This window comes from Rhea pennata, chromosome 14 (genome assembly GCF_028389875.1).
Source record: "Rhea pennata isolate bPtePen1 chromosome 14, bPtePen1.pri, whole genome shotgun sequence".
Classification (NCBI taxonomy): Eukaryota; Metazoa; Chordata; class Aves; order Rheiformes; family Rheidae; genus Rhea; species Rhea pennata.
This window is the reverse complement of record NC_084676.1, coordinates 13,355,581-13,371,289: the sequence shown is the minus strand read 5'-3', so window position 1 is coordinate 13,371,289 and position 15,709 is coordinate 13,355,581. Positions and strand designations below refer to the sequence as shown.

Genomic DNA, 15,709 nt, shown 5'->3' with positions numbered 1-15,709 from the left:
CTGCTCTCATTCACCGAGATCTCTTCCTGGTCCTCTTGTCTGAGTCCTTTTTGATCAAAGCAGCTAACGCGTGCTGTGCAGCTCTCTCCAACAGTCTATAGGCTGGCAAGGAACGGAGCTGCTGAAGTACTAGCTTGTATTGCGTGGGCACCTGCCCTCAATTGTGCTGTTCATAGAGCACTCAGGCTTGCACTAATAACGCTCAGCAGGTTCCTCCCTGCTTGTCAAGTGCCCTCTTTAATACGAATGGTTCAGGCATGTCTATGCCGAGGACTTACGGAGTCTGCTTCTCATTGAGAAATCTAAGCCATGAGATAAATCTGTGGTCTTATTTCCAGCATAGTTACTGCCATTGCCTGTGTTTTCCATTCCTGTAGTGCTTGTGCAGCCTTCCATGGAGCTGCTGTTCTGAGGGCAAAAGAGCTTCCTCTGAGAGACACGCCTTTCCCCCGTGTCTTATTGAATATAAAAGCTGGCAAATGGTTGTGCTGCTGTGATGTCTTGTTCTTGCTTGCAAATTTCAGCTTGATTCACTGCCACATCCCGGTTTATTCTGCATCAGGACAGTGAAAGTGTGGCACCAAGGAAGGGGAGCTTGGGGCCATGACAGAGGGCAGGACACCTGCTGTGAAATTAAGGTTTGGAAAAGTTTGCTGATGAGCTTTAACAGGAGAAGTTGAGAGGAGATTGCCTCATTGCTTTGGAGCAAGGGCATTTGGAGTGACTTGTCTGCACTGCTGTTCCCCTGAAACTCCTTTCTAACAATCCGCTATAATAAAGTATTCTTAACTAGATGAGTGGTGACTCGTATGTGTGGCTCCCAGTACCACTAGATCCACCATGCTTTATAATAAGGTTCTAATGCCTGGAGTATTTTGCCTAAAAATAGCTAGAAAGGATGGCTGTTAGGGGAAATCTAAACCAGAAGAAAACAAATGGTTTTTAATTTTTCCTTCTATTTCAGATTGAAAGATGCCGAGGAAGAAGAAACCCACAGAGGGTCTTGACTCTCGAGGTCAGGATGGAGAAGAAGAGGAGGAAGAGAAGAGGGGCACAGTCAATGCCAAGAAGAAGCGCAGTTTTGTGGACGCATTTATTGTTATATCTGACAGCGATGGAGAGGTCAGTGACCAGAATGTGGAGTCCAGAATCTGTGCGGGGCCTTGCTGTTCTGAGAGAGTGTCTGAGCATCCCACACTGTATGTGTTGGGGTCAGACTTTGCTCTGCGTGTATTGTGCTGTTCCTCTTCTTATATATGAGATGAATCAAATCCTATTTGACTAGGAAATAAATGATGTGCTCGGTGAGGGTGAGTTATGAGTCTGGGATTTGATAACCAAATCCTCTCAGTACTGAATTTGAAACGTAATTTAAAAGTAACCTTTCCTCAATCCCTTTACAAATCTTTTTTTCATAATTTTTATTTGATTGATTTCCAGCTAAACCACAGAAACATGATTCTGTATTATGTGCAAATAGATAAGAAAATGATTCCAGAACACAGGCTTGCAAGTAGTTCAGAACACAGCTGGTGTCTGATAAACTCATCCTGAATTATGGAGATCTGAGTTTTTAATGCACTTCCATAGTATGTAAAGGTGAACTGCAGTGTCAGTTTGCTTGGCCAAGATCTAAGGGCCTGGATCATTTATCCCTAGCATTATCTTATATCTTAGAGCCTTACTCTAAAAGATTGCAGTGTCTGTAACTGTTGAGCTAGTCTTGAGGTGCTACTGTTTTGGGGAAATCCAGAGACCCGGGAATCTGGCTTCAGCTCAGGTGAGGTACATGAGAGGAAATTACTAGAATCAGTTCTTTATGTATGGCTGTTAAGGCTTTGCTCTGTCTTGCCTGTGATTTGGGATCCTAAGCTGCTTTTTGTAATTCTACCATTTTCAAAAGCATTTCAGTTCACTCTCAAGCTGTAGATCTTAAATCAAGTCCCCTTCGCTCCCACATCTGGAGCATGAGTCTCTACAATAAGGCGATTATCATGTGAGAAGGGGAAAAGCACTAGAAATAAACAGTAAAAAGCTGTAGGGCAAATGATATTAGATGTTTTTTCTTCACATTGTCTGAGTTCTTTCCCATTGGGAAATTCCCTGAAAGAAATGGAACATATGGCAGTAATAGTTCATTGGGGTTAAACCCTTAGCTCTGCAATATGCTAAGTTAACTTTAGATCTCTGCTGCATCACTGGCCTTTATTGTGAAACCTATAAGGAAAAAAGAAATCAGCAGCTATAAGAGATGCTGCAGTACATAAAAGATCAGGACCTGTTATTGTCTACAATTATTCATCTCAATGTGCACATATCTGAAAAAGAGGAAACAAACGTCTCTTAAAACACATCTATAAAAAGGTTAGGCTCCCTGACTGTTCTATAAGTTTGTCTATAAACAATAAATTCTGATGGCATAATCGGTCATATTACAGAAAAGAATATGCTCAGAGAGGCCGTTAAAGAGCCAGTTAGGTTCTGTTTAAGTGACAACAGTTCAGTCAGTTGAATAAGTGGATTTATTCAGTTCGCTCTCTTTCTTTCCGTGAGTCATCAGCTTCCAGATCCAGAGCCACAGTCTCTTACAGTGTTGTTTTTGTAAAGTAAAAATAAAAAACTTGATTTACATAGGATCTCAAAAAATAACTGTCTGGCCTCCGTAACTGTCTCAGCTTTTTCAAGTGCATCAAGTTGAATTTCAATCTCAAACCTTGTAACTGCTGTTCTTGCTCTAGTAAGACCTTGTTATGCGTTCAAGAAGAGGTGTGTGAATCTCAGATCAATAACAATTTTAGAGAACAATACATTCTCAATTAATCTTGCATCTGTTAGGACATGGTTCCTTATGAATCAAAAGCTACAAGGACAATTTGGGCATCATTGATTCAATAGCTTTCTTCCTTGGCAGTCTCTTGGCAGGTATCTATAGAACAAGTCCCTAGTTCTGCTTCCAGACCAGCAGATCTTGTAGCAGCTGCACCTGGAAAGCCTCCAGCTTCTCACTTTTGATGATCTTTGGCAGACTGCCTCTCCCAGGAATTTTTCAGTCATGCTGGATTATCAAGCTCATCCATGTTATTTTGCCAAGTTTTCTTTCTTTACTCATGTCTGTGCTGTGGCATCTGTGGAGCTGCATCAGGAGGAAGTTTTCTGGACATGGGGCTTTCTGATCTCTGTTATATCTAATCTTGGATTCAGGGAACACATCTCTTTTTTTGGGTAGGGTCAGACAAATTAAGAACAGTCTTTCTGGCTCTGTGGAAACAAGAGGAGACGACCTTTGCTGTGTGCAGACAGGGTCTCTGAAAACACAGATGTGATGAATGAATAAAATGGTTGCTGTTTGAATCTTGCAGGGAATGCCAGAAGAAAGGTAAGTCATTCACTTGCCCTCAAATACACAATATTCCAAGTAGTGCCAAGGAAAACTTTCTTCAAACAACTACTGGCTTGTCTCCTGATACTCCTGCTTGAATTAAGGTGCTGATAAAGACACTTTGGCCGCCAAGATTGTCTAAAGCCATGTCTGAAACGTGATTTTCACCCAGCAGGAAGTCTGGTCAAGCAAGAACATTGAGCATGGCTAGAGGCCAAATAGTTGTGCTAAAATATTTGACTGATCTGCAGCTTTCAATGCAGTTCATACTAAAAGACTGCTAATCTGCTGGGAGAACTTGCAGAAGAGTCACACAAAGGTTATTTAACCCATTTCTCTTAGAAATGTTTCTTGGGAAGCAAGAGGGTGCCTTCTTCCACTTGAAGTCTCACAGGCTCCTTCTGCCAGATTTTCTGTTCATCAGTTCTGCCAGCCTTTTGGGGACATGATGAGACTCTAGGGTTACTGTGCTATCCACTTCTGCGTGGTATCCAGGGCCTGTCTTCTTTTAGGTGTGGAACATCTCTTTGCTTGAGTATTCCTGTATTTGGAGATATTTAGTGTCTGGGTAAATAGCATTATGTTTACAGATGTTTCGGATAAGACCATATTGGTCTTGGTAGAAAGAGGAAAGCATTTTGGGGCACTGGCTATAATAATTGGCCCTGTTCTATTCTCCGTCAGATGTGACAGCAGGCGTTTCGTCTTGGAACCAAAGCCTGATGGCCCGCTCTCCAGTGGAGGTCTTGCTATAGAGACAACAGTGCTGAAAGCGTCACAGCTAGGATAGCAGTGCCCACCTTATCCTGCTGCCCATCTTCTGGTGAACTAGAACCATATGAGAGTATCACGCAGCACCCCGCTGTCCCTGTTGGCTGCCCATCTCTGCTGTAGTACCAAAGGAGTCAGCGCCTCTGGTCTCCAGGGAAAACCGCAGTCTCGGCTATGCTCTTGAGGAGGCTTCTCCGCTCTGCTGCCTTCTCTCATTGGAAGTCAGAGTGGGTCTGAACCAGCCTCCTGACAGCCCAGTAAAAGCGCTTTCTTTCCACACAGGCCTTCATCCTGTGTGTCTGAAACTACAAGTCTGGCATGAGCTCTGTTGTGTCTCATTGTTCAAGTCTCTACTTCCAGGAGGTTTGTTCTAATGAGCTGAAAGACAGAGCAGAGCTGAAACAAATTCTGAACTGAAGTCAGAGACTAATAAAGTAGGGTGTGATATTAATTTCAGCAGCAGCCTTGTCTAGAGCCAAAATGTGGCACTTCCAACATCTAATTGGCTTTTAAAAATAATTTAGTCTCGTTTTCATCTGCGTATTTCCCATGCAGAATGTGTGTTGTTTGGCTGTGCCCTATTGTTAGATGGTCCCAACTGCTGTTGAACAGTAAAATTAACCAGACCTTTTGACTTTGCAGTCTGTACTATTAGCTATGGAGACATTCTTTTGTAGTCTTTCCTGTCCTGAGTCAGTAGGAGCTGATTTTTTGCCAGTTATAATGTGGCTTCAAAGGAGCTACATGTGGGAGAGTGGCCACTAGATTCCGTTTATGGGCTTTTAGAAGTGAGCGGAGCTGTACATTTTCTGCCGACAGAGTTAAATCCTCCAAGTATGTGCCAAATGTTTTCTAAAGTGGGAGTTTGCTTTTCTGCTGTCTGTTGCAACCCAGCAGGTTAAAAAAGGAATAAGAATAGTGGCCATTTCCTCTAAATGTGTAAAGAACTTTGCAAACCTGTCTTTTTTTTTGATCTCTGTACGATGTTGACAGTGAAATTGCTCATAAAAGAGCATCATAAATTAAACTGCGGAGCGTGACACAGAGAAAGAAAATTTGGATTTCTTCTGACCATTATGCTTTAAATTGATGACAGTGGAGGAGAGACACTATCTAGGCTGGCACTGAGCAGAGGTGCGCAGTTCCCACCTCACCTCAGCTATAATAATTGGTTTCCCCTGGAAGCTGTGTGCTGGAGATGACCTTGTAACTAAGAGCATTGGTTGCAGTATGGGAATATTTTAATTGATTAAGATTATTTTTGGACTAGTGATCTTATTAGAAAGGCAGTTGGTTGAGTGGCCCCCTGAGTTCCTATTATCCTTGTAGACAGATGAGCATTAAAAGGTTGGGTCAGATAGAGCGAGCTCTGTTATCTTCTCTGAATTTTCTTGGCCCATTCTGTTACTACCATCCATGCCTGCATTTATGCAGAGCACTCTGGGGCCTGCAGGGCTGTCTCCCAGCAGAGATACAAACAGCCATAAATCCTAATTAAAAGATATGTTTTATTTTCTGGTTTTAGAAATAAAGAAGATTTAAGAATTCTTGGAATTGAGATGTGTGTGTATATTTTGGCCCATCAGGATTAATTGGATTTGCTTCAGCAGTTTCCTGTACTGTAGCTGTTCAGTAGAACACTGTTAAGCAATTTAAACATCTTTCTCAAATGTATGAGGTTCATACAACACATGTCCTGCAATAATTTGCTCCTGGAGCTGTTGTAAATGTCGACATTCTTCAGGACCCAGCATGGGGAGTAGAGGTATGTACTCCACTGAGCAAGGAATCCAGGCAGTTCTCCTGGGACCCAGGCTTGCCATTAGCCAAAAGCCCCGGCGGAGTTTGAGCCCCATACTGTCTTGTACTGCATATTGTAAATGTGTGTTTCTGTACACAGACCAAATGTTAGTAGCCACGGAAAGTTTGGTGTGCTCATAAATCACATCAGTGCCCTGGAAGAGAGCTGCAGATGAGTGTCGGGGTTGACCTTCCAGCGAGTGCAAGAGTGGTGAGGGGAAGATTGATGCCTAGAGAGAACTGGGGATTTACAGAGCCTGCTAGGATTAAATTGCCCTGTCTTAAGCAGGAATAGCACTGTTTAGCACTGTTGGGCAGCGGTTAGTGGGAGAGCTTTTGCATAACATCCTCCAGTGTGTAATTCTAACATAATCTGGATGTGATCCCACAGACTCTTCTCCACTTCCTTATGTATGAGCCACCCACAAGGTCAGCATGGGGGATGCCAGTGCAAACCATGGCAGGGCAATTTGCAGGTTTGCAAGTGCTAAGCAATTTGGTCTAGGAGAACCAATGGCATTATGGAAAACTGTGGAGGGGGCAAGGTGCCCTGGGAGAGAGGGGATTTTAACTGCTGAGCTCGAGCTAGACATGCTCTATCCTCTAACAAGAGACAATCTCGCTGTGAAGATGTCTTTTTGGAGATGAAGGGGAACCTCTTAGAAATGGGGTACCAAAACCATGTTGGTTGGAGAAGGGAAGGAATAGATCAAAGGAAAAACCCCTTAAGAGTGAGCATGAGTGTGTGGGGGGAGAATAACTTGCTAAGCATGATTGCTTCCTTATTGTGAGCGGATTCTTAAATCAGTAGAAGAGAGGAGTGAAGTATGCATTAGGGGATGTAAAAGGTGTAATGTATTAGGGTTTCAGAAAAGCACTTAACAGTATGTCTTGCAAAATCTTAGTTGGATAAATAATTCAATTTGGTCTCGATAGTAACATTCCTGGATTGAAATCCTGCTAAAAGACTGTCAGCAAAGGCTTGTGATGAACAACAGAGAGGCTGGTTCTGCGGAGATCTAAGGCTGAGGCCAAGAAGATCAATATTAAGGCTGTGTGTGTTTTAACATCCTCATTAATGATCTGTAAGAGGGAGCAAGTGGTATATATACATTAATAAAGTCTACAGATAGCACTTGAATACTCTTGAACAAAATTCAGCATAGAGATGCAGTCCAAAGGACTGCGTAGATTAAGACACATGGGCAGCGAACAGAAAAAATAGATTACATTTGTAAATATGCTATGTAACAATTTGCATTAAAATAGTCCAAACCACATGCACCACCTTGAAGGCTGCCTTCTGGCGCAGAGAGGCTGGAGGCGCTGTAAGGCACGAGCATGTAGCTGGTTTGCCACGGGTCTTGTGGAACTGCAGAAACCTCAAGTGCAAGTGCAGACAGAGTCATATGAAGTGCCTTCCTAGCCAGGCGTGGGTGTCTTTCCCTGAAACACTGTTTTTGATTCTAATTCTACCTGATTTAGAGAGACAAATTGGAAGGAGTCCAGTGCTAGCCTTTGGTAATGTGTACGCCCTCGCTTAAGCCATTAGGACAGCAACTTGCATAAATGTGTGCCAATTAAGCCTGTGACCAATTAAGCCTGTGACCATTCCTGTTGAAGTCAGTGTGCTTAAAGTAACATGGTCTTAGATTGTTTTTGTGAGTAATATTCTAGGAGGCCACATAACCACAAATATCTGCAGTATTTAAACATCAAAAATTAAACAATTGTGGCAATACTCAGGGCACTACAATGAGGGTGTAGCACCAGAAGTTAGTTCAGCTGGCCCTCCTGCCCTCAAGATGCATTAGCCTGGATCTCTGAAGAATGACTAGGAAAATTCTAGTTTTGGTCCCCTAAAACGGTGTGGGCAGAGTACTAGAAGCGGTATGGCAGGAAACAGTTCTGGCTTACAGGTGTGAGATGTTTTGTTACCAAAGGGTGTTGTTTTTCTGTTTTGATTGCTTACAAATATCAATGTTTTAGCAAGGCCAGACAAATCCTTTCTAAAATCATGGGCAGCAGGTGCAGTGCATGGTGGTGACTGGCATGAAGTCTATTGTCTCTCCTACTTCTATGTTTATGTCACTCTGTAACTCTTGTTGCTCGTTATGCTTATCACACAGCTTTTAATAGTTACAGAATGTGCTTGAATTATGTTTGAAATTCAAATTTCACACAAATGGAGGCTTGTTCTTGAACCAGTGTTTGTATTAGAGTGGCGGGGGGAAGAGTGCTGGTAGTATTTTTTACATATTGTGTGCACTCACAATTTTTTTTTTCATTGCAGCAGGAGTCAAAGGAAGAGAGTGGATTGCAAAAGAAAAGAACAAAACAGCAACTGGATAGGACGAAGTTTGCTGCTAAAAGAAAAATTGCACGTAGGTCTCAAGCGTGGGGTTGGGAAAGCAGACTGCTGCTGAGCAGCTTCCACTGTTTGTGCTAGACACAAGCACAGGGCAGCCAGAAGTGCCAGCAGTGTTGGGCATCATCAGGAAGGGTGTTAAGAGCAAGAGATTTGTCACGTGTCAGTTTGCTGCTATATAAAATGTGGGTGTACCCGCATCACACATTGTGCACACTTCAGGTCTCTGCATCTCAAGGACATAGTGGAGTTACAGGATATCCAGAGAAGAGCAGGTAAAATCATTAAGGGGATGGAGTAGCAGCATTATGAGGAGAGACTGAAAAGCCTGGGACTCTTCGTTTAGGAGAGGAGAAGACAGAGAGGGTAGAATCAAAGTTCACATCAGGAAGGCAGTACATAAGTTGAACACAGAGCTGTTGTTTACCAGCTCCTACAAAGTCAGAATCAGGATGCACTCAGTGGAAATAGCAGTAGATAGGTTTAAAATAGATAAAAGAAGATAAATCTGTACCCAGCATATAGTGAACTCCTGGAACTTTTTACCTCAAGAGGTTGTAGAGGGGTCAGTATCAGCAGTTTTCATGATGGATTAAACGCATCTGTGGACAACAGGTCTATAAACAGATGCTAAAGGGACTAGGCTGGCATATTCCCTCTAACATCCATCATACAGCAGTTCTGAAAGCTGTGGGTCTACAAGTGGAAGGGACCACTGAAAGGGCCAGCTTGTGTGTACTCCCTATATAGCATCATTTTTTGCTACAGTTCCTCAGCCAAATGGACCGTTGGTCTGACTCAGTGGATCAGCTCTTGTGTTCTTATGCTTTATAAAGCAGCAGTTCATCTAGCACGCTAAATTCAGAATATTTTAAAATTAGAGGACGTTTACTGCAAAACCCAAAGCAATCGTTGAACAAAATGGAGCACTCCAGTGCTCCACAAGCAGCAGCAGTTGGGCATGTCTGTCCTCAGAGAGCCTGTGTGAATTAAATTGTTTTTAATAGAGGCCTAAGGCCATAGCATGAAACAGCCTGGCTCTTTGTGGGAGTTGAAATCCACTGTGCACATCCTGTGTCGAACAAATAAGATAACAAAGTCAGAACAGGGGAAGAGTGCTTTTGTTTGCTTGGTTTGTTTGTTTCGTTTTTTTCAGATAAATAAAATAATACCCCTAAAAGTCCCTGGGGGTACCGTTAAAATGTGACCAAAGATATGGTGCTAAGAATGCCATGTTGTGCAGTTGGATGTCCTCATTGCATCTTTGATTGTGACTGGTTTAAGCAGCTGGTGTTGTGAGAAAGATGTTCTGGGCGCCCCAAGAAAATCTGCACGAGACACTGCCAGCTCTCTAGCTGTTGTATAACAGGGGAATTTTGCTGCATTTTTAGATGCTGAAATTCTTGATAATAGCTTTTCTCTTCCTAGGGCAAATGCTGCCCTTTTTTTCTGTGGTTTCTCTGTGTCCTTGAAGCAGTAAGTTGGGGGTATCTGGCCAGCAGTTGGTTCTTACTGTGTTGAAATGTTCCATCTCGCTCGCACCTTGCCCCCAGGCTTGGAGCAGCGTACAGGTAGGAGAGGGACGGGGATTTTTTTTTTTTTAATTGGCTGTTCCTGTTGTGGGACAGACTACTCGGAGTCACCTCCTTTCCCTAATGGGGATATCGACTGCAGCGGGATCCTGCTTGGATGGGCCGCTCTTCTCACCCATTCTGCCCCCCTTGCTGCCAAGGAGCGCTCCAGCACGCAGCCTGCTCCGGGGGCTGGGTCGTGGTGCCAGGCTGGGGTGTGCAGCCCTGCTCCGGGAACTCTGACGTTCGTGGCAGATGACGTTCGAGGCGGATGAACGATAAAGTTCATCAGAACCTGCGCCGGAACGAAAGGTTGTCGGTATATTTAGATGCGAGATAATGTTCTCTAATGTTAGAGAGTGGTCACCTGTTTATTAAGCACATGTGATGGGTCCGCTCACTCGTTTATTGGAAACTATAATTAGACTTTTGGTGTTTGCTTTTAGGCAAATTAAGATTTGAAATAGTAATTATTTTTCTCAGTGTCTTTAAATATATTCCTTGAATTGCAAGGCAAATTGGTCTTTTGTAAAGATTTGGTGCTCCTGGGTAGAGGAAGTTCTTTCTCCTCAAAACTGGAAAATTGCAGATATTTGCAGACTGTGGTTATAAAGCATATCCTCCCATTTTTGCTTTGTTGTGGTTTTATTCATTTTAACCTAAAGCCATAACTAAAATATATCTGTGACGTTTCATCCTGACAGGATAAATGGAAATACAAAAACCTAAAGAAGTCTCTCTCTCTTTTTCCGGATGAAGTCAGTGCTTTAAAGCACATTTGAATGTTTTTACTGTAATTGCACTTTGGATATGTGGAAATACTGAGATCCTGCATTTCCATTATTTTTGAGTAAATCTCATATTAGTAAGTGTTAAAACTACAACTAGTGGGGTTTTGCATCTAATTCACTTTGCAAAACGTCAAAATGGAACATAAATCGCTTAGCAAATTGCCATATTAGCATTTAAAAAGACTCTGAAATGGTTTAATTTGTTTAGGGCTGTAATGCCTTCAAAACAGTTTTTTCCTGACCCCTCCTTCCCGTCTGTGTATTTCTTGGATGGGACTAGTCCCAGAAGATGTTCTGTGCTGGATTTTTTATTGCATTGAGATAGATGTATCATTAATGGATTTTGAAATGTGAAATACAGAATTCCCGGCTTGGAATAATAGTGCTATCCCCACTTCCCACACCAGACAGCGGAGATATCCTTCTAGGAAGAGTTAAGATGTGAGTGAGCATAACTGAGTCTTTTCTGTCTGGAAGGAGAAGAGTTGTTTCGCTGAAAGCCTGAGTAACCTACTGCCCAGCTGGACACCCCTGAAACACGGCTTGCCCTGTAAGCGTGCTTTCTGTGCTAGCTCCTCAGAGTTCTCAGATTTGCACACATCAGTCAAAGGCTAACACAATACTCAGAATTTCTAAACATCGTAAATTATGGCCGATATAATCACCATCAAGTTTAGTAAAACGTGAGTCTCTGCACGTGCTGCAGAGAAATGATGAGATGTGAAGCACGGAGTACTGCCAGCTAGTCAGCTCCGAGCCCCTCAGCTTAAAGCAGGTCATCTCTCGGAAGGTGCGAGACCAGAGCTGCTCAGTGCTCTTCCCACTGTAATTCTAGGTAGATTTAAACTCAAGATTTCCCCATTGCCAGAGCACCTACTCAGTTGGAATGTGAAATAAGTACATTTTGTTTGTCGCTGGTTTCTTTGCCAGAGGCAGCATTTGTCTGGCACATTCCCTGTCCCCAGAGGGGAAATTGCTGTGCCAGGGAGGGAGAAGAAAACAAAATGTACACTAGTAACTCGCCAGAAAATGTTTCTTTATATTAAGCTTCATGAATGTTGATAGCCTGAATCAGTGAACACTTAGACCCCTGCTTTAATTTAAGCACATGGGAAGTCTTGTTGTGTTGGAGGGGGAATGATCACATGCACCACTTTTCTTGCACATGTCAAAGTTTGCAGGATCTGGCCTAATTTTCCCTGCTGTGATGGTCTGGGCAGGGAAACAAATTGGCACATAACTCACTGAATGCTTGGGAGGTGCTGGGTATAATGGAAGTGCTGAGTATTACTGCTGTTTTGGGGGGACAGGGAGCCTTCCTCATGTACCAGATTGTAGTGTGTTTTCCATTAAAAGGACTTCTTTTTTTTCTCTAGTCCCTTCTGGCTGTTAACATTAGAGAGTGACTTTGTCCAAGGACAAAAGATCCCCATGAGTCCTGAGTGCACTGCAGTCTGCCTTCACTTCAACCTCTTTCTTAATTTTTAAAGAAATTTCCCAGAAAAATAAAAAAGTAAGTGCTGATCTGGTAGGACATGTGAGGGAATCTACTGCTGGTATTCAGAACAGTGAAAAAATGCTCAAATCCTGCCTCAGTGGGGAAAAAAGCAACCTGACATTAGCAGCAAGCTGGGGGAAGGGCAAACGAAAGCCTGCTGCTGTGTGGATGCCTCAATGCAGTCATGCTGTAATGCACAGTCTTTGCTAAGACCAATGCAATACCAGGCTTCTTCGAGGGAGGCTGTGCTGCTGTATTTTGGTGGCAGCTGGTAGGAAGAAGATGGGTTAGAAAATGGGAGCCTGTAACTTCTGAATGCAGCTTTATCCAGGGAAACTTCTGCCTTGAAACTGGCTGCAGTGAAGGCATGTTTTGTGTTTGGGCAGCCTTTTTGTTTAGTTCCTGTCTTTTAAAGCTCATCTAACCCATCACAAAGCAAGCCTTTTGGTTCATGCATGAGATGGCATGTGCACGATTATGCCTGAAGGAGTGAGGGGGTTTTGAAGGAAATCTGTCAGTTTGTTGAGAGTGTGAAGATGTATTTTTCAGCTCCTGAGAGAGCTGTTCAGTTGTTTTCCAAGTTGCACTCTGTTCTGCAGGCATTGTATATTTTAAGAATAGTGAAAATGTTGGATTGAATCTAAGTAAATATGTGTTTTCCAAAGTAACTAACTGTTTTGTTTCTAAATAGCCATCTTCAACTTCTAGATTGCTCTGAGTGAGGAATCTTTTCAGGAAGAAATTTTCTGCTGAAATAGTACTTACAACTCTAAGAAGCCTTTTCCCATGCATGACTGGCTTAGTGATACAGTGAGGTAGTGATGTGAGCAGAAAGGGGATGTATGCATGTGAAAGATCCTTCATGGTACCACCAAGCAAGTAATATTATCCTCTGTAAAGTTTACACCTGCAGCTTGGTGTGATAACATGGAGGTCTTTTGCTCTTGGTTAGGTCTCTGAGGTATTGCAAGTGTATTCATGTCAGAAGGCAATGGGACATGCTATTTGGCTAGTAATTAAATATATTAGAAAAGGTCTGCTCTTTATCCTGCCTTGCTTCTGAGTCTATCCTTTGTAAAAATGTGCATGCTTTGGAAATCCACCTTTTTCTCTTCTGTCTTTGAACATGCTGTCTGTAGCTATAGAGTATATTGTTGGATGAGGGTGGTAACATGTCCCATGGTAGTTAATACACTTAAGGGTTTAGAGTTTAGATTGCTATAGAAACGCTAACTGAATTTCCTGATTTGTGTTCAGTGATTCAGCTCTGCACACGTGTGCTATTTTCGTTTAGAGTTGCCTGCTCCTGCTTGGTTGTACCTTTTAAGGAATGCTGAAAGTTGTTTATTTTGCTCTGTGCTCATCCTGAGGAGGTAGGGCTCTTTGGGCATCTCTCTCAAGATGTTAGATAAATGTTGGGTGTTTACGTACACCTACAGCTGTGACTTGACATTATCCTTTATTTCTTCTGTAGAGATGACTGAAGAGGAACAGTTCGCTCTGGCCCTGAAAATGAGTGAGCAAGAAGCCAGACAAGTGAACTGTCAGGAAGAGGAAGAGGAGGAGCTCTTGAGGAAGGCCATTGCTGAGAGCCTTAATGTAAGTGTGCTTCTGTGAAGCTTACTAGGGTTCTTCAGAAACTTTGCTTTCTGTGCGTGCTTTGCCATATTGCACAGAAGATTTTACTGCGGTCTAGCTATTTCTGGCACAGGCTGGAGATAGAACAGTCAAACAGAAGTTGTTTTTTATCATTCCTAATGAGACATGTGAAGTCTAACCTAGGCTCTCCTCTGATTTAGGGTACATAGTTTTGATCTGTGAGGGGACAGTGTCCAGGTTCCCGCAGTCCAAGTTGCAGCTGCCTTTATGCTGGGAGTGTCCTTGCTATGCTCTGCTGATAGAGAATCAACCTTCTGTTTTTCAGAGCTGTCAGCCCTCAGATTCCTCTGACGCAACCCCTGAGTTGCCTGCAGAAGCAGTGAGCAAATCAGGCCAAAACCACCCCACTGAGCAAGAAGGCTCTGAGATCCTGGGAGGTCTGGCGCTCTGCCCTGACACCCCTCGCTCCGAGTGCAGCTCCCACTCGCAGAGTGCGAGATCTGATGGGAATGGACAGATGGATGTCGCCCGGAGTCCCCTTGTAGTGTTGAGGAGGTTAAGCCAGGAAATCGTTGAAAGCTCACTAGTATCCAGCATAATCGTGTCTCAGGGGAAGGGCCAGCCTTTAACAAGGTCAAGTGAAAAGTATTCATCACCAGCAAAAAGTGATTCTAGTAACATGTTACCCAGCACTCTTGGAGAAGACCTCATCTCTTTGAGTCCCACCTTTGGCAGGATTGCCTCAGGCTCCTGGCAACTGACACCTCGAAGATTGTTCACAAGCCCCTGCAGCCCTTCAAAAGCAGCAAGCCAGGAAGCAAAAGAGCAACCCCTGCCTGGCATTGGGCTGTCTGTGGGAGAAGCTGGTGCTGGGAGCTCAGCCACACTCCGGAAGACCTGGCCCATGGAGCAGGGTGACAGTCTCGGGAGGAGCTGTGGAGGGGCAAGCACCAAACACACCTGGCAACCTGGGTACAGCACCAAAGTGTGTGTTTCCACAGAGCAAGCAGAACAGAAGGAGGTGCCTGACAGTGCCCCAGAGCTTTGCATGCTCAATACGCCAGAAGAGAGCAGAAGCAAGGAGGAGGCAAGAGACACAGTGCACTATTACTGGGGCATTCCATTCTGCCCCAAAGGAGTGGACCCCAACCAGTACACCAAAGTCATCTTGTGTCAGCTGGAGGTTTACCAGAAGAGCCTGAAGCAGGCTCAGAGGCAGCTATTGCATAAGAAGGAGTTTGGTAACCCCGTTGTGCCCAGCTCTTCTTCCCTGAGCCAAAATGAGCTTGGGAAAGGAGATCAGATAAGTAGGGAAAATGGGGTTGCTGATGATACGGAAGATGGAGACTCAGAAGTGCAGAAGGAGTCTGACAGCATCACCTGGCTCCTCCCGTCAAAGAGGAGGGAGGCAGAGGAGAGTCCAGGGCAGAACATGGAAGAGGAGAAGAACTCTGCCTCTGATGATGAACCAACCACAAGCTACTGCCAGGTAAGAGCTTGACCACAGATCAGTTTGAGCAGGGACGAGTCATGCCTTACTTCCATTTTAGGGTTCAGTTCCTTCTGCAGAGCAAGCACTGCTGATGAACATTCCTCTTAAATTTGGGGACTTCCTCTGCTAGCCATGCAGTTCACTGTGAAAGGGAGAGGAAAAATCTATAGACTGAGATTCAGCTCACGAGTGGTAGCGCCAGCCTGGCAGTTGTCCATTAATGCACCACTGAGATGACAACTTCCAAGCATCTACATGATCAACTTTGTGTTTGAATGTGTTTCAGCCTCTTATTCCTCTGGTTGTAGCTGAGAGGCTCTGCATGCTTGCACATGTGTTCTGCCTGCCCAGAGGTGATCTGTCTTCACAGCAGCCCTCACTGTCCTTGTTCTGGTGGTTGGGCACCTTCTCTCCGTGCTTGCTTGTTGGGTTTGGTAGAC

The 15,709-nt window shown here is 43.8% G+C and overlaps 1 protein-coding gene across 12 annotated transcripts in view; it reads left to right on the top strand.

Annotated features, from left to right (window-relative positions):
* Positions 1-15,709, top strand: part of UIMC1 (ubiquitin interaction motif containing 1) — a 39,575-nt gene that overhangs the window by 3,303 nt on the left and 20,563 nt on the right. For 8 of the 12 annotated variants that reach the window (XM_062587052.1, XM_062587050.1, XM_062587051.1 and 5 more), the window contains 4 exons: positions 965-1,122; positions 8,244-8,334; positions 13,653-13,777; positions 14,103-15,266. In XM_062587052.1, coding sequence (XP_062443036.1) covers positions 973-1,122; positions 8,244-8,334; positions 13,653-13,777; positions 14,103-15,266 — 1,530 coding nt within the window. In that variant the 5' untranslated portion in view covers positions 965-972. Of the gene's footprint in view, positions 1-617; positions 639-964; positions 1,123-8,243; positions 8,335-10,157; positions 10,202-11,041; positions 11,231-12,056; positions 12,194-13,652; positions 13,778-14,102; positions 15,267-15,709 lie in introns of those variants that run through there. The other 4 variants (XM_062587054.1, XM_062587057.1, XM_062587055.1 and 1 more) reach the window with 4 other exon arrangements.